Source organism: Bufo bufo, chromosome 4, assembly GCF_905171765.1.
Source record: "Bufo bufo chromosome 4, aBufBuf1.1, whole genome shotgun sequence".
NCBI lineage: Eukaryota > Metazoa > Chordata > Amphibia > Anura > Bufonidae > Bufo > Bufo bufo.
The window spans coordinates 162794590-162821991 of NC_053392.1; the positions used below are offsets into that span (position 1 = coordinate 162794590).

Consider the following 27402-nt stretch of genomic DNA (forward strand, 5'->3'; position numbering starts at 1 on the left):
CATACACAATCAGGCCGCATGTATATGTGTATTGTATAGGGAGAAAGCCGCTGGTGGCGGAGTATCTCCTGGAAAAATAAAAGGATTGGATGAACATATTCCCTTCCCCCGATCCTTCTCTCCCCGTCAGATGATGTGTGATGTCGGCTCCTTTAGTTCTTCCAGGAGATGAGCCGCAGCCAGAAGTCCGGGGATCCGGGAGCTCCCCATACACATTACTGGCCCTTCTCCTCCAGGGCTTCCTCAATGTAAACATCCGGTTTGACATCGTCGCAGCGGAGATTGGATCCCCTTGGGTCATGTGACCGTTTATCATGACTTAGGCCTCATGCACACGACCGTTGTGTGCATCTGTGGCCGTTGTGCCGTTTTCCGTTTTTTTTCACGGACCCATTGACTTTCAATGGGTCTGTGGAAAAATCGGAAAATGCACCGTTTTGCAGCCGCATCCGTGATCCGTGTTTCCTGTCCGTCAAAAAAATATGACCTGTCCTATTTTTCACGGTTCATCAAGTCGGTTCATCAAGTCAATGGGTCCGTGAAAGAACACGGATGCACACAAGATTGGCATCCGCGTCCGTGATCCGTGGCCGTAGGTTACTTTCATACAGACGGATTCGAAGATCCGTCTGCATAAAAGCTTTTTCAGAGATGAGTTTTCACTTCGTGAAAGGAGGGGGGGCCGACGGAGGCCGCACACTGGCCACCAATAATATTACAATAGGGGGGGGGGCGGGGGGGGTGATACAATAGGGGGGCCGACGGAGGCCGTACACTGGCCACCAATGATATTCAAACTGGGGAGGGAGGGGGGTCTGCCCCCTGCTGCCTGGCAGCCCCTGATCTCTTACAGGGGGCTATGATACGCACAATTAACCCTTTCAGGTGCGGCACCTGAAGGGTTAATTGTGCGTATCACAGCCCCCTGTAAGAGATCGGGTGCTGCCAGGCAGTCATGTACACAGTTCGTAGTATATTCTAACTAGAAGCGTCCCCATCACTATGGGAACGCCTCTGTGTTAGAATATACTGTCGGATTTGAGTTTCACGATGTAACTCAAATCCGATGGTATATTCTAACATAGAGGCGTTCCCATAGTGATGGGGACGCTTCAAGTTAAAATATACCATCGGATTGGAGAAAACTCCGATCCTATGGTATATTAACTCCTGACTTTACATTGAAAGTCAATGGGGGACGGATCCGTTTGAAATTGCACTATATTGTGTCAACGTCAAACGGATCCGTCCCCATTGACTTGCATTGTAATTCAGGACGGATCCGTTTGGCTCCGCACGGCCTGGCGGACACCAAAACAACTTTTTTTTTATGTCCGTGGATCCTCCAAAAATCAAGGAAGACCCACGGACGAAAAAACGGTCACGGACCAACGGAACCCGTTTTGCGGACCGTGAAAAAATACGGTCGTGTGCATGAGGCCTTAAGAGGAGCTGGTCACCGCAGGCCTGGAGGAGAAGGAGCGGGCAGTCGACACTGGGTAGCAGGTACGTTCCCCTTAGGCTCCATTCACACGTCCGCAAATGGGTCCGCATCCGTTCCGCAATTGTGCGGAACGGGTGCGGACCCATTCATTTTCTATGGGGACGGAATGGATGCGGACAGCACACAGTGTGCGGTCTGCATCCGCAATTGCGGAGCACGGCCCCAATCTTCAGGTCCGCAGCTCCGCAAAAGATAAAACATGTCCTATTCTTGGCCGCAGCTTGCGGACAAGAATAGGCATTTCTATAGGGGTGCCGGACGGGTGTGTTGCGAATCCGCAATTTGCTAGTCCGCAACACACCACGGACGTGTGAATGGAGCCTTAACATGGCCAGTAAAGTGGTGGTTGGTGGGGGGGTTGTCCCAAAACCCCTCCGTTCTTGCACAGCCCCTTTAGGTTGCGTTGTTTTTGTACCTCTGCATCTATTTTTAGCCACGTAACAAAGAAGTGTCAGCTCAGAGGATCAGGTCATCCTGAAGGATGTAGAGCAGGGGTGTGCAACCTCCAGCACTCCAGCTGTTATTAAACTACAACTCCCAGCATGCATACATGCTCTGTACTTCTCAGAACTCCCATAGAAATGAATGGAGCATGCTGGGAATTGTAGTTTCACAACAGCTGGAGTGCCGAAGGTTGCTGACCCCTCATGTAGGGGAAGATGCCCTATGAAGTCGTATAGCGTTTCTCCACAGGCAGCACGGGGGCAGTATTTGCTGTTCTGAAGCCGCATACTGGAGGGGACTTGCTGTGTGAAGTGTCACTTCTGTGCTCTCTCTTTTAGTGCCAGCTCAGAGTCTTATGAAACGGTCGTTCAGAAACCACGACAGATTCTCTGCCAGTTCATAGACCGGATCCTGACAGACGTAGATGTTGGTAAGTGACATTCCGCGCAGATCTATTGGTTTTTATCCTGTGCAAGGTCTCCTTCACACCGCCGTGTCCGTATTTCTATCCGCAAAATACAGAGACCTTCCTTGTGCAGTCTGTATTTTTCTCACTTCCATCAATAGAAGGGGGCTATGCTCATTCATAACTACAGACAAGAATAGGACCCGCTCTGTAATTTTCCCACTCGGATCCACAGAAAATACAGGTGTGTGCATGGCCCCATTGAATGGGTCAGTGTACCAGCAAAATAAGAATGCGAATAGCACGTGGATGAGAAATACGACTCTGTGCATGAGGTCTGATACTGAAGTGAGTCGGAAGGTCCTGCTACTAGTTTTAGTCTAATTGCTCGTCCATGGGAATGGTCACACCAGAAATGTCAGTTATTCGAAGTCACAGAAGTTAAAGGGGTTCTCCGTGCTACTAATAAAAATAGTTCTTTCTCGCCCATATTCCTTGGGGGACACAGGAAACCATGGGTATAGCTCTGCTCCCTAGGAGGCGTGACACTAAGCGAAAGCTGTAAGCCCCTCCTCCATCAGCTATACCCTTCAGCCTGGAGAAGAGACTGCCAGTTTTTGCTTAGTGTCCAAGGAGGCAAGACACCCCCTGCTTATGCAGGGTTGTTTTCCTATGATTTTTATTTTTGCGTTATTTGTTGTTTTTAATTCGATTTTTTTTCTACCTACAGGGACAACAGAGGCGCATTAGACCCCTCTGTTTCTCCCGGGGTTGAGTTGCGCCAGTGCCGGTAATTCCGCACTGCCGCCTCCCCCACAGAAGACAAGGTGGACCAGGGCAGCCTCGCTCCCCTGCGTCCCGCCAGCTCAGGGTCGCCCGCACGCCAAGTCCCTCCCCCGGTTTCCTGCCACTGCGGTGCCAGGAGCTGAAGGGGCGACCCTGCTGGACGGATTGAGGGTGAAGACAGCGGATGGTGAGAGTGGCTGCTCCAGCCTCCCCTTCCCTCCCTCCCACCGCTGCTACGTCCCCCATGGCCATGGCCACTGCTACATGCCACACTGCTACAGCCATTCCCCCCCCCCCCCACCACCCCTCCCGAGCCCCCCCCCCCTTACCGGGCAATGTTGGAGGGGAGTTTTATCTGGGCACAGGGACGCTGCCTTACAGGGGACGGCTGCAGGCAAGCAAACCGTCTGCCACATCGCAGGTTGAAGCAGGCGCGGCGGGGGCCGCTTACATGGCGTGAACGGCGCCATTTCATGGCCGGCACTTCATCACTTGGGGGGTTAAAATCATTTTGCCGCGCGCGCGGCTCTGCTTCAGAGCGGCAGAGGGGGGGCGGAGCTTCCTACATGCGCTCCGCTACTTCCGGGTTCATCGCACAGTGCTGCGTGGAATCCTCTCTGCAGTGCGATCCGAAGCCGGTGCTGCTGCCTCTCCTCCACAGCCTCCTCAGTCTGTTCCCCTTACCGCTGCCGCTTGCATCATCCGGGTCTGGTAGGACTTTTAACCCCCTCCGTGCCACAGTACTGTCGCTTGGGTGTTATCCCCGTTCCTTTTCTTTGGGGTCTCCCACTTTAAGTGCAACATCTTTGTTCCACCATGTCAGACCCTTCTGCAGCCGCCAAGCCTTGGTACCATGCCTGTACTGCTTGTAGGGAACCCTTTCCCCGGGGGCAGTCTGATCCGCACTGTACTGCATGCCGGGCTCCACCGCAGCCTCAGTCGCCCGCTGTGTCGCTCCCTGCTGCCTCTGACCCGCCTGACTGGGCTAGATCCCTGTCCCAGGCCGTGGAAAGCCTCACTCATGTCGTGGGCCGCCTAATAGACAGGCCACCTACCCCGCAGGACGCCTCTCTGATTGTCGCGCCCTCCGGGTCCACTGCTTCTGCCGCTGCAGCGGGTTCACTCTCTCTTAGTGACCCCTCCCGAGCTAGGCACTCTCAGAAGCGTATTAGAGTAGAGCGAGCCTCCTCCTCGGATGCCTCCCTCTCCCCGCCACGCGTGCGCACCCAGACGAGCCTCTCCTCTCCAAAGGATTCGCTCTCTGAAGGTGAATTGGCGGTTTCAGATTTGGAAATGGACTCGGCCCTGCCGTCCAAGCTAGCCTCAGCGATGGGTCAACTCATCTCTGATATTCGTGACACCTTTAAGGTGCAGGATGATCCCCCTAGCTCGGACGCAGCTAGCGTCTCCTTTATCAGACCCAGGCAGGTCTCAAAAGTCTTTCCAATCCACTCTGATTTCTCCTCTGTGGTGTCTAAGGCTTGGGCTCGCCCGGACGCCCGTTTTGTCAACCCCAAGAAGCTGGACATTTGCTATCCTTTTCCAGCCGATGTCGTGGCCACATGGTCTTCCCCACCCAAGGTGGACCCCCCTGTGGCCCGGCTGTCAAAGAACACGGCCATCCCTGTTCCCGACGGGTCCTCTCTTCAGTCAGCGGAGGACCGTCGCATGGAGACCCTTTCCAAGGGCACTTTTGCTGCCTCCGGTTCTGCTCTCAGACCGGTTTTTGCCTCTGCTTGGGCAGGGAAAGCAATCTCTGCTTGGGGTGCGCAGCTGGAACAGGAGTTGGACTCGGACGTCCCCATCCAGGACCTACGTTCCTTGGCCCAGCTTATTATTCGGGCCGGGAATTTTGTTTGTGAGGCCTCCCTTGATGCGGGAGCCCTTATTGCACGCTCCTCCGCCCTGGCAGTTTCCATCAGGAGGGAGCTCTGGCTGAAGGTTTGGAAAGCGGACGCTGCCTCCAAACGTTCCTTGGCGGGGCTACCGTTTGCGGGTTCCCGCCTTTTCGGGGTCCGCCTAGACGAACTTATTTCGGAGGCCACGGGTGGTAAAAGCACCCATCTTCCTCAACCCCAAGCCAGGGGCGCCCCCCGCGGACGCCCTGGTGCGTCTCGTTTTCGGTCCTCCCGCAGGGCCTCTGGGGCTCCCACCACAGCTGCCGCTTCGGCTCCTCCCCAGGACAAGCGTAGGAAGCCGTTTTTTCGGGCGCAGCCCTCCTGGCGCAAGCCGCAGGCTGCCCGCACACCCGCAGCAAAGCAATCCTCTGCCTGAAGGCGCGCCCCCACCCACCCGGGTGGGGGGCCGGCTCCTCCTTTTCAGGGACGTCTGGTTGGCTCACGTCTCCGACGCCTGGGCCCTCGAAATTGTGTCCTCCGGATACAAAATCGAATTTGCATCCTTCCCTCCAGATCGGTTCTTTCGCTCCCGCCCGCCGCGGGACCCGAAACGCGCGGCTGCGTTCTCCGCGGCCGTTCAAGCCTTACTGGACAGGGGGGTGATTACCCCCGTTCCTCTAGAGGAAAGGTTCCAAGGGTTCTACTCGAACCTCTTTGTAGTTCCCAAGAAGGGAGGTTCGGTGCGGCCCATTTTGGACCTCAAAAAGCTCAACCGTTTTCTCCTCCTTCGACGGTTTCGGATGGAGTCCCTCCGTTCCGCGGTGGCTTCCCTGGAGCAGGGAGATTTCATGTCTTCCATCGATATACAGGATGCCTACCTCCATGTTCCGGTAGCCTGGTGTCACCATCGCTTCCTCCGATTCGCCGTGGGGGACCTCCACTTCCAGTTTGTCGCCCTTCCCTTTGGGCTGGCAACAGCCCCCCGGGTGTTCACCAAGGTCCTGGCCCCGGTTTTGGCCTTACTCCGTTCCAGGGGTGTTTTTCTGCTACCGTACTTGGACGATATCCTCATCAAGGCTCCGTCCCTTTCTCAAGCGGTTGCCAGCGTGGATCTCACTCTAGAGACTCTGACGAGGTTCGGTTGGGTCATCAACTTCCCCAAGTCCTCCCTTCCCCCCTCCCAGACAACTGGTCTTCCTGGGAATGCTTTTAGACACGGGAGCGGCGGAAGTACGTCTTCCCTCGGAAAAACGTCTGATCCTCCGTGGGGCGGTTCGGGGTCTCCTTCTCCACCGTCGACCGTCCTTCCGCTTCTGCATGCGGGTCTTGGGGCAGATGGTTGCCTGCTTCGAGGCGATCCCATTTGCGCAGTTTCACTCCCGCCCTCTCCAACGGGCGATCCTCTCCTCCTGGGACAAATCGCCGCAGTCTCTGGATCATCCCTTCCATCTATCGCCTCCGGTGAGGTCATCTCTCCGCTGGTGGTTACAGTCCCCTCTTCTGGGCAGGTCTTTTCTGCCACTCAACTGGTTGGTGGTTACAACCGATGCCAGTCTCTTGGGCTGGGGAGGCGTGTTTCCTCCCCGATTCGTCCAGGGCATTTGGTCTCCATTGGAGTCCAAACTATCGATCAATGTCCTGGAGCTGAGAGCGGCCCTTCTGTCTCTACGACACTGGACTCATCTGTTGAAGGGTCATCCAGTTCGTGTACAATCGGACAACGCCACGGCTGTGGCGTACATAAACCACCAGGGGGGCACTCGCAGCGCTGCTGCAATGAGGGAGGTCTCCAGCATTCTCCGTTGGGCGGAAGCCCACGTCCCGGCCCTATCGGCAATTTTTATTCAAGGGGTGGACAATTGGGCGGCGGACTTCCTCAGTCGCACCACTGTCGACCCCGGCGAGTGGTCTCTTCACCCGGAGGTATTCGAGGCCATTTGCCTTCGTTGGGGCATACCGGACGTGGACCTCATGGCCTCCAAGTTCAATCACAAGGTCCCCGCCTATCTGTCCAGGGCCAGGGATCCGGGAGCTTGCGGAGCCGACGCCCTCGTTCTTCCTTGGCGAGGCTTCGCGTGTCCATACATATTCCCTCCCATCCCACTCCTGCTCAAGGTCCTTCGGAAGATCGTGGCGGAAGGCGTCTCGGTGATTCTGGTCGCTCCGGACTGGCCCCGCCGGTCTTGGTATGCCGACCTCATGCTGCTCCTGGCAGACGCGCCCTGGCCGCTGCCCGCCAGGGAAGATCTTCTCTCTCAGGGACCGATCTTCCACCCGCGTTTAAGGTCCCTACGTTTGACGGCGTGGTTGTTGAGACCACCGTCCTGACACGTAGGGGTTTTTCTGCGGACGTCGTCCGCACCATGATCCGCGCCCGTAAGCCGTCCTCTTCTAGGATCTATTATAGGACCTGGAGGACCTATTTGGGGTTCTGTGCCGATCTGGGGATTCCTCCGCTCCGCTTTTCTCTCCCCACCGTTTTGTCCTTCCTGCAGAGCGGACTTGCCCAAGGTCTGGGTCTTAGTTCTCTGAAGGGTCAGGTGTCTGCGCTGTCCATTTTGTTTCAGCGCCCACTGGCCCCCCTTGGTCCTGTCAAGACCTTCCTTCAGGGCGTGGCTCACGCGGTTCCCCCGTACCGCCCTCCGGTACCGCCCTGGGACCTGAACCTGGTTCTCTCAGCGCTCCAGGCTTCTCCTTTCGAGCCTCTGCGGACGGTTTCCTTGCGACTTCTGTCCTGCAAGGTTATTTTCCTTGTAGCCGTCACCTCTCTTCGGAGGGTGTCCGAATTGGCTGCACTCTCCTGTCTGGAACCTTTCCTAGTGTTCCACCAGGACAAGGTAGTTCTTCGTCCGGTCCCTTCCTTCCTTCCTAAGGTGGTCTCCGCCTTTCATCTGAACGAGGACATCGTTCTCCCCTCTTTGTGTCCTTCCCCTTCCCACCCTAGGGAGAGGAAGCTTCATCGCCTGGACGTTGTCAGGGCGCTCAAGGTTTAGCTGGAGGTAACCAGCTCTTTCAGGCGTACTGACTCGCTCTTTGTGGTTCCGGAGGGGTCGCACAGAGGGATGGCGGCGTCCAAAGTTGCTATCGCCCGTTTTGTCAAGATGGCTGTTACTGAGGCTTATCTCGCCAAGGGCAAGGTTCCGCCCCTTGGTGTTACCGCTCACTCCACTAGAGCGGTCGGGGCTTCCTGGGCTCAGAGGAATCAGGCTTCTACGGAGCAGATCTCCAAGGCGGCCACTTGGTCCTCCTTGCACACCTTCACCAAGTTCTACAGGGTGCATACTCATGCGTCGGCTGATGCTGCTTTAGGCCGTCTGGTGTTGCAGGCGGCAGTTGATTGATGCCTCTGGTGTTGGTCTAGTTTGTTCTGGTCCCTCCCTTCTGGGACTGCTCTGGAACGTCCCATGGTTTCCTGTGTCCCCCAAGGAATATGGGCGAGAAAAGGAGACTTTTGTATTACTTACCAGTAAAGTCTCTTTCTCGCTCTTCCTTGGGGGACACAGCACCCGCCCTTCATTTGGGTTTACAGTTGTGGTTCCGGCTTGGTTGCCCCCGTTGGGGCTTGACGGTTCTTTTTTCCGGTTGGTGGTTATCTTTCACTACTTGGACACGCAACTGGCAGTCTCTTCTCCAGGCTGAAGGGTATAGCTGATGGAGGAGGGGCTTACAGCTTTCACTTAGTGTCACGCCTCCTAGGGAGCAGAGCTATACCCATGGTTTCCTGTGTCCCCCAAGGAAGAGCGAGAAAGAGACTTTACTGGTAAGTAATACAAAAGTCTCCTTTTTTAATGCCCTGTGGAAGGAAGATTGATAGGTTAATACTTACCCGTCCCTCGCTCCACCGATGTCCCTCTGTGCTCACACAGGCTGTGGGCTCTTCTGGCCGCACCCTGACCGCTTGTGTGCGCGCTTCTTTTTCTGTTCATCTTTTCAGTTTACGGAGTGGAAGCAAAAGACTCTGTTCCCTTTGTAATATATTTTTCAGCGTCCTGAGACTTAGCTCCCGGCACAACTATTTTGTAGTGTGCGTAGCTGTCTGCCTCCATTTTCCGGTGCCGGCCGCTGCCCATAACAACTGATCTATGGGGATGCTGGGTGTCAGACCCCACCCGATCTAAGCATGGGTCATCAATTTCTATAGCCCGGAGAACACCTTTAAAAATGTGCCAAATGTAACAAGCTATGTGAGACATTTGATAGATTCGGCAGTCCCAGCCGCCATTTCTGTTCGGCAGTCCCAGCCGCCATTTCTGTTCGGCAGTCCCAGCCCTATCATCCATATAGAGAGGAGCCCCTGTCAGCAGTCTGACCTACCAGTCGCTACCAGCAGTCAGTGCCAGCCATCTCAACCACCAGTCAGTGCCAGCAGTCTCAGTCACAAGCTGCAGTCTCAGCCAGCAGTCTCAGCCAGCAGTCGCAGCCAGCAGTCTCAGCCAGCAGTCGCAGCCAGCAGTCGCAGCCAGCAGTCGCAGCCAGCAGTCGCAGCCAGCAGTCGCAGCCAGCAGTCGCAGCCAGCAGTCGCAGCCAGCAGTCTCAGCCACCAGCCGCAGCCACCAGCCGCAGCCAGCAGTCGCAGCCACCAGCCGCAGCCAGCAATCTCAGCCAGCAATCTCAGCCACCAGCCGCAGCCAGCAGTCTCAGCCACCAGCCGCAGCCAGCAGTCTCAGCCACCAACCTCAGGCACCAGTCAGTGTGGTGAAGTTCCCTTGCCATTTAATATAGACTGTTCCCAGCAGTCCTTTGATCACTGGGGTTGGGAGTCTGAGCAAGCTGCTGGGTCTTAGCAAATCCAGATCAGCTCTGCCTGAACTTCACCTCTGGGGGCTGTATTCCCCCTGTAACTGGGGCCAATATGTCAGCCTCAGTTACAGGAGAAATCTGCAACAAATTAGAAAAAAAAAAGGAAATATTTTATATCTCCTAAATGGGGTTGTCTCATAATGGACAATGGGGGCATATCGCTAGGATATGTCACCATTGTCTTATAGGTGCGGGTCCCACCTCTGGGACCCGCACCTATACCGAGAACGGAGCCACGCAAGTGAAGTAGGGCGCATGCGCAGCTGCCTTCCATTCATTTTCTATGGGGCCGGCGAAAATAGCCGAGCTCTGCTATTTCCGTCGGCCCCATAGAAATGAATGGGAGCGGGGGCCGCGCATGCGCGATACGCTCCCATTCACTTCTATGAGGAGTCCTCCAGCCACCACCTTGCGGGGCTCCGTTCTCAATATAGATGCGGGTGGGACCTGCACCTTTAAGACAATGGGGGCATATCCTAGCGATATGCCCCCATTGTTTATGATGAGACACCCCCTTTAATGGGCGCACAACTTGTAAAATAAAATAAAAAATAGACAAAAAATTTTAAAAATGCTGCTGCATCACAGCTTCTAGCCCTGCCCCAGCAACCATAACTTATGCCTTCCATATATCAAAACAACTGTTAGGGAAAGGGAACATAATTATTATACTAAAAATAAAATAATTAAGTAAAAATGACATAAAAATAACGTCTTGTATATTGCCAGAAAAAGGTGCAAAAATGATTTACCTATCTAAACAATAAAAAAAAAATGTGTGGCTTTCAAAGACTCATCTCCTGGAAAATGCGTCTGGCCAGAAAGAGGGATGCATGGCCCAGTCTTTAACTGGTTAAGACAAAAACCAATGCGATGTCATCAGAATAAAACACAACTTATAAATGAAAGAAAAGGTTAGCAACATCATTACATATAGCACACAGCCTAGGAGTAAACAGATTGGAACCTGGCTTTTGGTTTTATTAAGGTATCCTTGGGCGTGGTGAACTGGACCGAGGGTGCACACCTTCTGCTTCCTCCGGATGAGCTTTGGTAATTGTTTTGCCCGTCTGTGTGCCAAGCAGTTTTATTTTTTTATTTTTTTTTGCAAATTCAACTTGCCATGTAATTTCCAGTTATTTCTAGGCTATAGGTTTATAACCTAGGCTTAGGTTTTATATGTGCAGGCTAACCTTCTGTGTATGTGGTCGGGTACAAGCGCACTGGAGACTGTATCTGGTCCAAAACTAAAAGTGACAAATAATAAAAAGTGCAGTCCTATGTAACATGGCGTTTGGTCTCTGTGCTGGATTTGATCATTCATTCTCATTGATCTTGTTTTTCTCCAGTTGCTGTGGAGCTGTCAAAAAATGGTGACTCTCAACCAAGTTCGGTAATGCTGCTTGACTTCATTCAGCACATCATGAAGTCCTCGCCACGTATGTTTGTCAACTCCATCAATAGCTGCCCAGCCAGTGAGGCAGATCGGCGCTGTATCGGTAGGTTACTGCTTGATAGACTCAACCATATTACTGATCTCTGGCTTTCTATGTCAGCCAGATAGAAGAAATCTTCAGTGACAGAATGTAAATTAGTCTAAGACTACACAGATGTTGCTCAAGGCTTTGTCTTGACTTGCTTGCACTTCCTTTTTTCTGTTTTCTTCTCAATATCATTTAAGTATGGGACATTACACCCACGGTTGGGCTCGAACTCGCAGCATCATAGATGACTGTGATACCGTGCGTTTGGGTCAGTCCTGGAAATGCATCCATCACATGGAGAGTGTTTCACAGACCACGCTTGTCTGAAGGAGCCTGAGGGTGCTGCCACACAGTCTGGTTTTTCAATGCAGTTTTTTTAAGTCAAAATCAGGAGTGGATTCAAAAAAAGAGAAGTAGTATTTATCCTAAAGGGGTTGTCTCACTTCACCAAATGGCATTTATCATGTAGAGAAAGTTAATACAAGGCACTTACTAATGTATTGTGATTGTCCGTACTGTTGGCTGGATTCATCAAAAGCGCACATAGGCTGGTGCAAGCACGACCACTGCTGCTGGATTGCAGGGTGGTCGTAACCATGGATACAAGAAGTGTACAACGTGATGAAAAATGAATCCAGCCAGAAAAGGGGGAAATATGGACAATGACAATACATTAGTAAGTGCCTTGTATTAACTTTCTCTACATGATAAATGCCATTGCTGAAGTGAGACATCCCTTTAAGGATAAATAATACTTCTTTTTTTTTTTTTATCCACATCTGATTCTGGCTTCAAAAACTGAATCAAAAAGCCTGGCTGTGTGGCAGCACCCTAAGGAAATTTGTATTTTTAATGTGGTCCGGCTGTGAGATCTGCTTGCAGATTACTTCTGTTTACTGGGCTGCACTACTTATTATCTGAAACAATAGCAAGTACGGTACAAGTGCACGATCTGCTGCTGACAAATGACGATTTAGGTGCCTGCACGCATGATCATATTACCCAACAAGCCAGCATTTCACTCGTTCATCAGGTAATCAGCGGCACCTTTACAATGCCAGATAATAGCTAACGGATTATCTGGTGGATTCCCGTGTAAATCTGCATGTGGCTCCCACGGCTGGACTGCACTGTGTGCTTGTGGAAGTGTCTGTTGCTCAACTAATGGCGGCGTGTATCTCATGAAGACAGCCCTCCCTATGTGCCCTGTTATGCCAACTGGACATCATAGAAGGAGGGCCAGTCTGTAGAAGCGGCTCCTGTTCTTTGTGACTCGGACCAACCTTGTATTATAACGATGGATGAAGGAAGAAACTGCAGCATTCCTATCCGTTATAATGTAAAGGAAAACTGAATTAGTGGCCCACAGCAACCAATCAGATTCCACCTTTCATTTTTCAGTTTTCCTTTACACCACTTTTGATAAATCTCCCCTATGACATTTGGACCCATAAATGTTTTTTCTGAAAGGCTTGTTCATCCATATACTACAAGGATGGCTGGAGTCCTGTGAAGTGTATGTTAGCTAAATTAAGATGGAGGAGAGCTGATTGCCGAAAAAAAAGGCTCAAAATGTGTTTGTTTTTGAGCGTGGAGAAGTATGGGTCTGCACAGGAGAATATCTTGGATCAAGGCTCTATGTTCCTTTCTTGTTCTACATACATTGGAGCAGTACAACTTGTAATCTAGGACTGTGTCACCCTGGACAGTAAGTCACCTCTGTGTTTCCTTCCTCAGAGTTTAGTAATTGGATAATCTCCAGGCTTCTCCGGATCGCCGCCACACCAAGCTGTCAGCCTTTACACAAGAAGATTGCTGGCGTCATCCGCTCCCTGCTTTTCCTTTTTAAGAATAAAAGTCCATCTCTTTTTGGCCAGCTTACAAATGATTTTCTGCATCTCTTTGACGATCTTATTCGTTTGCATAAAGAAAGCCTGGAGGGGTCTGCAGAATGGCCGTCAGTCGTGAGCAGGTTCTTATGCCTGGGGATGGAAAGCCAGGAAAATCTGAGGTCCGCTCCTTTTCACCTCCTGAATATGCAGCACGTGGAGTCGCTAGAAACAACCATGTTAAGTGTCTTGACTGACAAGGATGCTGATATCGCTGCGTTTTATTTCCAGAGACAGAACCTGGTCCTCTGGGGGATTGGTTGTTCTTTGCTAGATTATGGGGGTTCACGGCTGAAAGTACTGGCTTTACATTTCTTAAAGGAGCTCATCCGTTTGGGAGGACCGCCAGAACAGCCTGCGCACTTTTTCTTCACTATGTTTTTTGGGGTGCTGGAATATATAAACGACATGGACCTAGAAGAACAATTGCTCTTTGAAGCTCCACTGTTAGACTTTGTGAAGGTTTTGTTTGCCCTTGAGCCGGAGTCGCACTTGAACATAGAGCCTGTCTACCTTAACATTTTGCTGAAGAAGCTAGCACTACTGTTTGAAGGAGGTGTCTTGAAGGTTGTCCAGTCTGGGACCTTGAGAGAAGCACTTTGCCACATTGTTCAGTACTTTCTGACTGTTGTACCTCCAGGGTATGAATCTGCAAAGGAAGCTCGCAATGATCACGTCCATTGTATCTGTAAGGCCTTTGTCGATGTCCTGGGAAGTCAGAGTCAGCAAACGGTAAGACGTCTTATTGAAGAGGACCTGACCCCTCCATGTCTGTTTTAGAAACGAATTGCTTTCCCCATGTATTAATAATTCTGGAGCATCTATTCTTAAGACTATGATTTGCCATCCCTTTTATTATTCCTGTTAGACGGCTATGAATGAATTACTATCAGTTTGCGACAGAGGCCCAGTTGGGGGTGTCCTTGTACAGTCTGCCACTAGCAGCACAGGTTGGATTGTGTCAGACTGTACTGGGGCACACCCCAACTACTAACACCCAGACTGCTAGCAATTTATTCATAACATTTTAGTTGGACAAATGGCACAAAGCAAAGCAGACATGTCGGGAGATAAAATCTTTTTCAATGTAAGTTAATAAATTGTAATATAAGGCACAAATTCAGTCTCACTCATTAAAGGAGTCTGCCTTTTAGTATACTCATGTAGGCTTGACCTCACTAGTAATACTGGTAAGTGACACATTAAAGGGGTTGTCTCACGTCGGAAAATGGCATTTATCATGTAGAGAAGGTTAATACAAGTCAGGCACTTACTAATGTATTGTGGTTGTCCATATATTGCTTCCTTTGCTAGCTAAAGAGGACCTTTCACCAGTTGAGCCTTAGTCTAATTAGGGTCTTACCTTTATAGGGCAGCCCCCACTGATGCCATGGCACCTTTTTTCTTTTCCAAAGACCCCCCCCCCCCGTTCGTGCGCTGTTGGCCCGGTTGATTTTGGTGCCTTATATTATAATGCAGGGCTTGACAAATTTCCTTGGCATCTAGGAGCCAGCTAAAAAAGTTAGGAGCCAGGCGGAGCCGCGTCATAAAGCCCCTAGTAGGTGCCCCCATAGTGCCCCCCCCCACCACTTTTCCATAGAGCCCCCCAATAATGCTGTATACCATGTTACATATACCGCCGCTCCATCCCCGGACCCTATTGACTATAATGGGGACGGGGGTGGAGCTCCGGCGCAGCACGGCAGTTCGCGGTTAGAGGCCGCCGGACTAAAAAGTTGGACATGCAGTACTTTTAGTCCGGCGGCCTTTCACCATGCACTGCCGTGCTGCGCCAGAGCTCTGCCCCCATTATAGTCAATGGGGACAGAGCTGCGGTCCGGCGAAACAGCGGAAGGACGGATCCGACAGGGTGAACAGCCTGCCGGATCCGTCCTGCCGCAAGTGTAAAAGTACCCTTAGTTCTATAGCTACTGAATGAGACAGAAGAAGGGATGCCTTTAACATATAGATCTCCTTGAGAAGCGAATTTGATCCTAAAGGGTTAATTCACACTGTAATCTAAACTGTGTCATCTGTCACTTCTCTCATCTCTGCTCCTGTCCCTTAATCTTATCACTGCAGCAACAAAAGCATCAGCCTCAGTGTAACCTGTTCTAGAGTCTGACTGACTGTTCTTTTAACTCAAAGAATCGAATGAGTCACTAACTAAGTCGGATCTTTAGATTCTTTTAACCTGAGACTCATTCGATTCTTTCTTACTTAGACTCCCTGTACTTGTGTCAGTGACTTGGACTCAGAGCTGCTAGTGCTTGCCTTGCCTCAGCTCTGATTGGTTGGTGGGCGGGGAGGGGAGGGGCTATTGAAGCAGCTTCCACTCTAGGATCAGATTACACTCCTCCCGAGTCCCTCCCCTCCCTGCTGCCAGCGTCTCTGCTATTGTGTGCTGTGACGGAGCTGTTTCAAACGGTGCTGCCTCCGGACAGAACGGCAGCTCCGCACCCATCGCCCGGGCACCTTTGAAAACAGGCTGACAAATACCCAAGCGCCAGGACTAAATTCCTGGTCGCCATGGCGACCTGGCGCCTGGGATTTGTCGAGCCCTGTTATAATGAGCCGACTCGGTTATACTAGGCGGAGACTCTCAGTTTCGCTGGGGGCGCTTCTCTTCTCCCTGGCTGTGAGCGCATCCAATCAGAGCTCATTCTCCCTGGCTAAGAGCGGTGTGCTCTGATTGGATGCGGTCACAGCTAGGGAGAAGAGAACCGCCCCCAGCGAAACTGCGAGTCTCCGCCTAGTATAACTGAGTCGGCTCATTATAATATAAAGCGCCAAAATCAACGGGGCCAACAGCGGGGGGAAAAAAAGTGCCATGGCATCACTGGGGGCCGCCCTGTAAGATAAGACCATAATTAGACTAGGGATAAACTGATGAAAGGTCCTCTTTAAGGGCTGTTTCACACGAGCGGATGCCGTGCGTGACATCCGCTCCGTGAATGACAGCCAAGACCCGATGCAGACTGCAGAAGCACGGAGCATTAACATGACTGATAATGCTCCGTGCCTCTCTGTGATCTCTTTACTACGAAATCACAGTGAGATAAAGTTGTCACTGTGATTTCGTAGTAAAGAGGTCACAGAGAGGCACGGAGCATTATCAGTCAGGTTAATGCTCCGTGCTTCTGCTGTCCGCATCGGGTCTTGGCTGTCATTCACTGAGTGGATGTCACGCACGGCATCCGCTCGTGTGAAACAGCCCTAATTAATTTTTTAATTCGCATTATAAACTGATTGACTCCAGGGGTTACGGCCACTCAGCAGCTCAGATACAAGGTGGCAGGAAAGGGAGCTGCTGCGCATACGTGCCTATGTACGCTTCGACGGTCCTGGCCACCAGATAGGGCCTTTCCTATAGTGTACAAGCACGGCCACCGCTGCTGCATTGCAGGGTGGTCATAACCATGGAAACGAGCAGTGTATAGTGTGATGGAAAAATAAAGCCAGCCAGCAAAGGAGACAATATGGACAATACATTAGTAAGTGCCTTGTATTAACTTTCTCTACATGATAAATGCTGAAGTGAGACAAACCACAGAGAATCCTGTACAAGCTGTAATAATAAAAAAACAAAAAAAAACAGGCTCTCCAAACCAGAATTGGGTCCATTTTTTTTCTACTCAGAGGGCGAACCTGTAGCTATGAAGTTGACAGATGCCCTGTAAGATTTGTCTCCACACATCCATTATCATTACAGTTCTGACAAATTGAAGCGCATATAGCAATAATTATCATTTACATGCATGTAACAATCAGTAATAGGTGGTAAATGGTTTTCTCGCTGGTATCATTGGGGGACACAGGACCGTGGGTATAGCTGCTTGCTGCCACTAGGAGGCGACACTAGGCTGAAAAGTGATAACTCCTCCCCTGCAGGCTATACCCCCTCCAGCCAGGAGAGAGCATATCAGTTTTTAGCTTAGTGTCGTAGGAGGCAGACCTCCCTGCTTAGCAGGGTGGCCTTTTTTATTTTTATTTTCTTGATTTGTTATTTTTTACAGATTTCATGGATGGGGCACAGGCACGCTTGCGTCCCTGTCTCCCTGGGAGGCTGGCCGGTGTTGCTTGTTCCACCGCCTTGCCTCCCCCAAGAAGACAAAGTGGACCAGGGCAGCCTCGCTCCCCTGCTTCCCGCCAGCAAGAGGGACACCTCCTCTACAGCCCTTCTCTGCCCGGACCCCTGATGCCTGGTGCCAGCGGTCGTGGGGTGTCCCTGCTGGTACAAGACTAAGGGTGAAGAACACAGATGAAGACAGGTGAGTATACTGTCCCTCTCTGTCCCCCTCTCACCATGGCCCTTTCTTATGGAGGCTGCGAGTCCTCCACCAGTCACCGCATATCCCCTCAGAAATCGGGGAATGAAGGGGTTAATCCCGAACCGGCGGCGGCATTATTTTCCCTCCCACCCCCCTCCGATCTAACATATCGGGCAGGGGACATTTAGAAACTACGCCGCTGAACTCTCAATGCCCCTTTCCCTAGACTGACCGGGTGGCTCTCTGGTCGGCCAGGCACCGCGCCTCTAGCAGGTATGTTTCTTAGACGCCTGCTAGTGCCGATCAGGGTACCTTGATTCCCGACGGCGGAGCGCAGAAAAATCTAGGCCCCGGCTTCATTCGGGCCTTCCGTTTCTTCCCGGCCGTGCTGTTTTTTCTCTCGGCCCACGGGGTGGTTTTCCATGGTCTCATTTATTGTACCGCTGTGTTCGGCTGGCGGTGGGTCCCAGGTGAAACTTTAGTTCCCGGGTTTGCGGCCTTCTAGGCCGCAACTTCACCTCAGGTACGGGCGGGCGGGTCCACATGCTGGCGCGAATTTTCCCCGGGAGCCAGCTGGCTCCGCCCTGGCCCTTGGACATTAACCCTTCCTACCCTGCCGCTTGAATTACCCTTATCCTAGGTCTCTATCTGCAGGCACAATGTGCCTTAATATTGCAGGATACAGCTTTTCTTCCTCCTTGTCCGTTTAAGGTTAGGTCCTCACCTCAATAATAATAATAATAATAATAATAATAATAATAATAATAATAAAAAATAAAAAAAAGAAATATTATATATATATATTTTTTTTATTTTGTTCTTTTTTAAATAAAAAAGTGCGCCCATACAGGTCCTGCCCTCCTCACAGACCGAGCTCTATGCCCAGGGCCTGTTCCCAATCCCGGACAGTGGAGAATTGTTCAGTTCCTAACCCACCCTCCGGAGCCGTTGCTAATGCTCCAACTGTGCAAATCCAGTGGAGTTCATCTGACCTTACGGGCAGCTTGGTTGATCGTGCTTCTCTCGGACAAAGCCAGTGGAGTACATATGAAAGGTCCCCAATCGCCCTTCGGGCCGTTTGGTTGATAATGATCCACTTGCAAAAATTCAGTGGAGTACATCTGGAGGATCCCAATCCGCCCTCTGAGGCCGTTTTGGTTGATAATGATCCACTTGCAAAAATTCAGTGGAGTATATCTGAACGTTTCCCAATCCACCCTCTGAGGCCGTTTGGTTGATATGGCTCCAACTGTGCAATTCCAGTGGAGTACATCTGAGGGATTCCCATTCCGCCCTCTGGGCCGTTTGGTTGATACTGCTCCAACTGCGTGAATCCAGTAGGGTACATCTGGAGGATCCCAATCCGCCCTCTGAGGCCGGTTGGTTGATTATGTTCCAACTGCGCAAATCCAGTGGAGTACATCTGAGGGATTCCCATTCCGCCCTCTGGGCCGTTGGGTTGATAATGCTCCAACTGCGTAAATCCAGTGGAGTACATCCGAAGAGTCCCCAATCCGCCCTCCGGGCCGTTTGGTTGATAATGCTCCAACTGCAAAGTCCAGTGGGGTACATCTGGAGGATCCCAATCCGCCCTCTGAGGCCGGTTGGTTAATAATACTACAACTGTGCAAATCCAGTTGAGGACAACTGAAACTTCCCATCCACCCTCCGGGGGCGTCTGTTTGAGTTTCTCCTCCTGCGCAATTCAGCGGAGGACCTCTGGAAGTTCCCAAACCACCCTCCTGGGTCATTTGGTTAATAGAGCACCGTCTGCGCAATCGGTGAGCAGACCTTTAGTTCCATTCCACCTCCGGGGTAGTTTGGTTCTTATATCAACACAGCCTACAACAGCCATGGGCTAGAGGCTGAGAGGTGGAACTGCGCACGAGCGGGCCGAAGCAGGACAGTTATTCGGACTCTGACATGAATCCGGATTATTATTCCTAGATTACGTCCGTGCTAACCGGTTTTGGTGTATGCATTAACCCTTTCCTTAGGCACTATTTACGCTTCTACTAGATACAGTGCTTAATTTGGGTATTACCTCCTTCCTGAGGTAGGGTTGAGCGATATACCGGTATCACGATATACCGCGGTATTAAAAAAACGGCGATATGGCGATATCGCCGTTTTGTAAATACCGCGGTATTTCGTGACGTCATAGGAGCGGTCATGTACGCTGACCGCTTCTAAATCTGCGGCCGCCCGCCCTAGCATGAACCGATACGGGACATTTGCAGAGTACTTCTACTCGTGCAAATGTCCCCGATACCTGCTGGCCACTTGCTGCGGCGCTCTTAGCAGTTCGGCCGGCGTGGGGGAGGGAAGGAATTCTGTCACTCGCATTTCCTGCACCCGACCTCTGAGAGGACGCTGTGATCCGCGCAATTAACCCCTCAGGTGATCACAGCGTCCTCTCAGAGGTCGGGTGCCGGGAATGTGGGCAGTGCCCCCCTCCTCCCTCCCTCCCCAGTATTAATCATTGAGGCCACAGGGTCGTCCCCCCATCATTGGTGGCAGTGGGCCCCCCCTCCTCTCTCCCTCCCCAGTATTAATCATTGGAGGCCACAGGGTCGTCGTCCTCCTCCTCCCCCCATCATTGGTGGCAGTTTGCAGTTCCGATCGGAGTCCCAGCAGTGTAATGCTGGGGCTCCGATCGGTTACCATGGTAGCCAGGACGCTACTGAAGCCCTGGCTGCCATGGTATGTTAGTGAGCAGCATTATACTCACGTGCGTCGTGGCCGCCGGTCGCTCCTTCTTCTGTCTGTGCGGCGCATTGCTAAGGCTTATAGCATTAGCAATGCGCCGCACAGACCTATGAGAAGAAGGAGCGCCCGGCGGCCACGACGCACGTGAGTATAATGCTGCTCACTAACATACCATGCCAGCCAGGGCTCCAGTAGTGTCCTGGCTACCATGGTAACCGATCGGAGCCCCAGCATTACACTGCTGGGACTCCGATCGGAACTGCAAACTGCCACCAATGATGAGGGAGGAGGAGGACGACGACCCTGTGGCCTCCAATGATAAATACTGGGGAGGGAGAGAGGAGGGGGGGCCCACTGCCACCAATGATGGGGGGACGACCCTGTGGCCTCAATGATTAATACTGGGGAGGGAGGAGGGGGGCACTGCCCACATCCACCAATGATGGGGGGACGACCCTGTGGCCTCAATGATTAATACTGGGGAGGGAGGGAGGGAGGGAGGAGGGGGGCACTGCCCACATCCACCAATGATGGGGGGACGACCCTGTGGCCTCCAATGATTAATTCTGGGGAGGGAGGAGGGGGGGCCGACTGCCACCGATGATCGGGGGGAAGACCCTGTGGCCTCCAATGATTAATACTGGGGAGGGGGGGGGGCCCACTGCCACCAATGATGGGAGGGGCACCCTGTGGCCACTGCCACCAATGATTAATACTGGGGGGGGGGGGGGGGCCCACTGCCACCAATGATGGGGAGGGGGACCCTGTGGCCACTGCCACCAATGATTAATACTAGGGGGGGGGGGGGTTACCAGAGGGGGCTGATAAGAGGGAGAGGCTGGGGGGGCTGATCAGAGGCTGGGGAACTGCCCGTCTGCCCCCATACAGTATAACGTCTCCTTGTGGCTGCCCCCCATACAGTATAACGTTTCCTTGTGGCTGCCCCCATACAGTATAACGTCTCCTTGTGGCCGCCCCCATACAGTATAACGTCTCCTTGTAGCTGCCCCCATACAGTGTAACGTCTCCTTGTGGTTGCCCCCCATACAGTATAACGTCTCCTTGTGGCTGCCCCCATACAGTATAACGTCTCCTTGTGGCTGCCCCCATACAGTGTAACGTCTCCTTGTGGCTGCCCCCATACAGTGTAACGTCTCCTTGTAGCTGCCCCCATACAGTATAACGTTTCCTTGTGGCTGCCCCCATACAGTATAACGTCTCCTTGTAGCTGCCCCCATACAGTGTAACGTCTCCTTGTGGCTGCCCCCATACAGTGTAACGTCTCCTTGTAGCTGCCCCCATACAGTATAACGTTTCCTTGTGGCTGCCCCCATACAGTATAACGTCTCCTTGTAGCTGCCCCCATACAGTGTAACGTCTCCTTGTAGCTGCCCCCATACAGTATAACGTCTCCTTGTGGCTGCCCCCATACAGTGTAACGTCTCCTTGTGGCTGCCCCCATACAGTATAACGTTTCCTTGTGGCTGCCCCCATACAGTATAACGTCTCCTTGTGGCTGCCCCCATACAGTGTAACGTCTCCTTGTGGCTGCCCCCATACAGTATAACGTCTCCTTGTGGCTGCCCCCATACAGTATAACGTCTCCTTGTGGCTGCCCCCATACAGTGTAACGTCTCCTTGTAGCTGCCCCCATACAGTGTAACGTCTCCTTGTGGCTGCCCCCATACAGTGTAACGTCTCCTTGTGGCTGCCCCCATACAGTGTAACGTCTCCTTGTGGCTGCCCCCATACAGTGTAACGTCTCCTTGTGGCTGCCCCTATACAGTGTAACGTCTCCTTGTGGCTGCCCCCATACAGTGTAACGTCTCCTTGTGGCTGCCCCCATACAGTGTAACGTCTCCTTGTGGCTGCCCCCCATACAGTATAACGTTTCCTTGTGGCTGCCCCCCATACAGTATAACGTTTCCTTGTGGCTGCCCCCCATACAGTATAACGTCTCCTTGTAGCTGCCCCCATACAGTGTAACGTCTCCTTGTGGCTGCCCCCCATACAGTATAACGTTTCCTTGTGGCTGCCCCCCATACAGTGTAACGTCTCCTTGTGGCTGCCCCCCATACAGTATAACGTCTCCTTGTGGCTGCCCCATACAGTGTAACGTCTTCTTGTTGCCCCCCATACAGTGTAACGTCTCCTTGTTGCCCCCCATACAGTATAACGTCTCCTTGTGGCTGCCCCCATACAGTATAACGTCTCCTTGTGGCCCCAAGTGTTTTTTTCTTCTAAATGGGCATTTATCGCGATATATATCGTTATCGCGATAAATTTCTTAATATCGTTATCGTGGGAATATTTTTGATATCGTCCAACCCTATCCTGAGGTGGACTGACCTCACTAGCATTGGCCTCAATGCCAGCCATAGGTGCCCTCGTTCTGTGAGTGGCGGAATTGAAGTTCCACTGGGCTCAGTATCGTCAGCATACATTAACCTTTTGTATAGGTGGCATTATGGCATTCTCACTGCTGTCGCAGTGTTTACGTACGCATTACACCCTTTCTGGGGTGGGATGATAGCACTTCCCACAGAGTACAGAACTCGTCATATGCAAGTTCCTGCTAGGTGCATTACCCCCTTCGATGGGTGATGTATTTGCACTACCTCGGGTTACAGTACTTACTGGATATGTTACTCCCGATCATAGGTAAAGCGTTTGCACTGCCACTGGGCGCAGTGCTTGCCGTAGATTTTTCCCCCTCCATTCAGTGGGTAATTACACTTCTGTAGATTGCGGTTCTGACTATCACGCTACCCCCTTCCCTAACCGGGGGATTGCGCTTCCGTTGGTTACTGTTCCATCTCCCATTTGCCATCACATACTTCCTATGGAATTACCCTCTACAACAAACGATCCAGTAACTGGGGAATCACTATGCATCTTTGCATGCTGTATTTCAGCTACGCCACGACTCTAGAGGCCTTGATTTCCTTCACAGGTGGTCCGTGGCAACAGTAGGTACCGCTGGTGCCTGATATTCTCATCTAGTGGCATATGGATACTGCCACTGGATACTATGGATACTCCCATATTGTATTCCCCTTTTCTTCATGCACTTATTGGAGACACAAAAATGTCGGCCTTTGTGCTCTCAGGGTAGTCATCCAGCCTTATGTGTTTTAGAGACTCCCCACCCCCATGAGCCTCCACCGTTCAGGTCTGTCAGACTGCACAGAGTACTGTGGTCAAGATCCAGCAAGCAGAATATTCCACCGACTCCGGACGCTTCGTCCACCACTCATCCTTGTCTAGGTGAGTGCGTTATGCTGGCAATCTGCAGTGGCTACTACAACGGCTTTTCCTTCGCAGGGTAGTTTTCACGCTAGGGCTAGATGCTCCTAATCGCTGTAGCGAGACAGCCCCCCTCAGGTAGGGGTTCTACCCTGGTACTAATTCGGCAGTTGCTCCTGTTCAGCGCCCTTGTCAGGTGGAGGGTTTAAGGTTAGCTCTACTAACTGGGCCAGCTTGATACCAGAACTTCTACTGGATGTCCTCAGGCCTTCTCCTCATGTCCACGCTGGCGGAGCATGCGGTAACCCCTACCGCACGAGGGGTGTTTAAGTCACCACCACATGCTATGGTTCCTAATGCATAGTTCTTTCGTCGGGCAACGGATTCCTCTATCACGAGAATCAGTGACCTCTACGGTGTGGCCTACTCCTCGGCTGGAGTACGGCTTGAGCATTACTCTTGGGGCTTCCCTTGTAGGGCCTCCCCTTCAGGTGGAGTATCGCATCACCACTAGACGCTGTAGAGCTCCAGTCTCACATGGGAATGGGCTTTAGCTCTGGCCTCTTTCTGGTTTACTACCAATAAGGGTCCGTGGCTCTGACAACTGTTGTCCTCCTGCCACATCTAATCCATATCCATATGTTTGAGAAAGGCTCTTGATGTGAGCCGAAACGCGTCTGAGTATTGTATGTGACCAATAAAGACATCATCTTTTGTTGAAGACTACAGTGAGTGCCGGTCTTTCTTCATTATTATTAACTGTTCTCCTTCTGTCGTCGGCTCGGTTGTGGCGATAGTTGATCAGCACCTACCTTTTGAGGGCGTTCTACTGGGTAGATCAGTCCCTACGGCACTCGTCAACACTAGAGTGCCGTTCTAAGCGGGACCTGGATTCTAGTAGTCATACCGTAACGCCATTGGTGCTACCTCTCTTCAGATGTCAGTGTTATCCATGTCACCTCAAGCCAATGGTGGTTGTTCTTTCACTGCTCATTCCGCGGGTGGACTGAGAGCCTTCCCAAGACGGGTGGAGCGTAGTCGAACTTCACCCGGCAAGAGTATTTTTCTCATCTTTGTTCCACTCATCTGCCTTTCCAGGCAGCGTTGCCGCTTTGTTGAAATATGGTCACTGACGGGGCTTCCCATCACTAGCGGTGCTCACATTGGCTTTACTTTACCTTTCCCGTGTGGTATTGATACTTTGGCCTGCAGTGGGGCACGCCTGGCTCAGGCGTTTGTTTTCTTAGTGATTCTCAGGCAGCTTCTCTCACTAGAAATCTCACCACCAGCCTCTATGACTATAAGGGCGTTGGTCTACCAATATTCCGCTCCCTAGGGGGCGCTGTTTGGTGGCGTGATTATTTTTTATTTTTATTTTTTCTCTGAGTTGATACGCCTTTCTTTAAGTATGAACATAGGGCAGTGTTCCGTCCAGGACCCTCTTTTTTTTTTTTTTTTTTTGCGCAGAAGGTGGTCGCCTTTCCACACCTCACAGACATGGTTTTCTCTTCCTTCTCCCTCGTAGTACACGGACAGAGCTCTCAATCAGCCATGTGATTTGGCCTCTGAGCTTGCTTGTCCTTGTCTAGCGCTTACAGCCCTATGGAATTCTACCAATTCTTATCCTGGGGTCCTTGTCAAGGCTGACGGCCTCCAAAGGATGTTTTCCAGATAGATCCGTTCAACAGTTGCTCGGGCAGTCCGCCCTCGGGTGGCCAACGCCCAGTTGAGTCTTGGCCCACCCGACCAGCGGTCGGCGCTTCTCGGGTCCATCTCCTTCAGGCGGTAGCTTCCAGTGTGGAAGGCAGTATCTTGGTCTTCCGGGCACACGTTCATCAAGTCTTACCGGGTGCCTTCCTAGGCACCGGCGGATACTGTTCCAGGCAGCAAATTCTTGCAGGCGGCAGTGAGTTACGCATCCTCGAGGGCGTTCTTTTCTCCATGGGCATGTGATTTTTTTTTCCCTCCCGTGGACTGCTTTAGGACGTCCCACGGTCCTGTGTCCCCCAATGATACCAGCGAGAAAACGAGATTTTTGTGAAACTCACCTGTAAAATCTCTTTCTCGCGGGGTTCATTGGGGGACACAGCTCCCACCCAGTAATTTCTGTTTGCTGTGATTGTTGGCGGTTGTGGAGCCAGTATGGCCCCAGTTCTGGTTTGATCCGACTGGCGTTGGTCAGTTGTTGGTTGTTTACTGTATGGTTATTTTCTCCTACTCCTATTGCTTGGGCACAAACTGATATGCTCTCTCCTGGCTGGAGGGGGTATAGCCTGCAGGGGAGGAGTTATCACTTTTCAGCCTAGTGTCGCCTCCTAGTGGCAGCAGCAAGCTATACCCACGGTCCTGTGTCCCCCAATGAACCCCGCGAGAAAGAGATTTTACAGGTGAGTTTCACAAAAATCTCGTTTTCTCACTTGTCATTGTGGAGCACAGAAGGCTGAGGGTATGGCTGCTGCCACTACGAGGCGACACTAAATGGAAAAAGTGTTAGCTGCTCCTCCTGCAGATGCTGAGCTAATCAGTTTTAGTGTCTGTAGGAGGAAGACCTACCTATGGAGACCTACTACCATTTTTATTTCTGATTTTTGTTTTCTACATGGGAATACAGGAGGCATAAAACCCCTGTTATGGCATAGGCGAGGAGGGAGACCAGCGGGTCACCAAACTGGCTGCTCGATCCCTACCTCCAGAATGCAAGGAGGTATGACAGATCACCAAATCTGCCACTCCCGACCATTGAGCATGTCACCTTTTCTTAAAAGTCCCACTTACTCCAGCATTGCTTCCTTCACAAAGAGGCAGCAAGCTGAAGAAGGTGGCCTTGCTGGATTTGAGGCAGAAGTCTTCGGAGGCAAGTATGCAGCTCCTTAGAGGTAAGTGTATATATAACCTCTTCACCCTTGGCAGGTTAGAGATTCTTCTGTCAGACTGAGTAAATGTTCTGCACTGTTTTCACTGCTACAGCGCTAGACAATAGTATGGCTGTCGCCATTATGGCTCTTCTCTCACAGGCCAGGTCAGCCTCTGTTGCAGCATTTGCTCCACTCCGTGCATCTGACCGGCTTCCATACAGCAATATTCGCGGTAGGGGCACACACATATGTCAGTCCCAGCTACTTCTGCTTATGAGTCCGACTGGCGTTATGATGACTTTTTCCGTGCTAGGCCCAGACCTCAGAGGCTGGGAGTTCCACTCCTTCACCTCCTCTTCAGAGCTCGATTTTATTAAAAAAAAAAAAATTTCACTCGAGCAAGGTCCGCCCCTGGTTGGATCCTACAAACTCTACATGCAGCCTCTTCTGGCTAAAGCTAATTTTGTCTCCGGTCAGTCGGAGCTCTTTTGCCATTCTGCCTGGGACAAAGACAAGCATGCAAGCAAGTCTGTTCTACCAGCCCAGCGCCCCGATCCTGAACCAGTGTGGGCGCGCTCCTCATTATACTGATTTTATTGGCATCATCAAGGTGTCTTAATCCGCAAATGCGGACAGCACATTCCCGCCCCATTGAAAATGAAATGGTCCGCACCTGATCCGAAAAATTGCAGAGCGGATGCGGATCCATTTTGCGGACGTGCGAATGCACCCTTTAGTCACGGTGCAGCAACTGGATTATTGCTGGATGCTCTATCTGACATGACTGTAGCATACGGAAACTACCCGCTGTCTCCAACATGGCTTCACAGTTGTCATGTGCTCCAGGCAGAGGAATCTTTGTATATATGGCATGCTTCCATACTTTCTGTGCTTTAGCCCCTTACATGGCTGGTTACCCGCTCCATGCTAGTCACTGTATCTACCATGTCTGTGGCTAGCAAGCAATGGTGTTTTCCTTAGTAGCCATGTTCAGGTGTTGTCAGGCTTTAAGCATACTATCTCCTTTATATGACTGGGTAATTATACTGTTGCAGAATATTTTCCATTATAAGCAGCATACTTGATTGTTAAGATGACATTTAGGTCCCCACCGGCTCCCATTTCACTGCCTGGATTTGGTATGGCCACTATCTGTATATCTGGCTGAAT

The 27402-nt window shown here is 51.7% G+C and overlaps 1 protein-coding gene across 2 annotated transcripts in view; it reads left to right on the top strand.

Moving 5' to 3' along the window:
- ATR (ATR serine/threonine kinase) overlaps nucleotides 1-27402 on the top strand; it is a 148993-nt gene that overhangs the window by 1119 nt on the left and 120472 nt on the right. The window contains exons 2-4 of one of the 2 annotated variants that reach the window (XM_040428060.1): nucleotides 2287-2378; nucleotides 11128-11277; nucleotides 13000-13883. In XM_040428060.1, the coding sequence (XP_040283994.1) occupies nucleotides 2287-2378; nucleotides 11128-11277; nucleotides 13000-13883 (1126 nt within the window). Of the gene's footprint in view, nucleotides 1-2286; nucleotides 2379-11127; nucleotides 11278-12999; nucleotides 13884-27402 lie in introns of those variants that run through there. The other variant, XM_040428061.1, reaches the window with a different exon arrangement.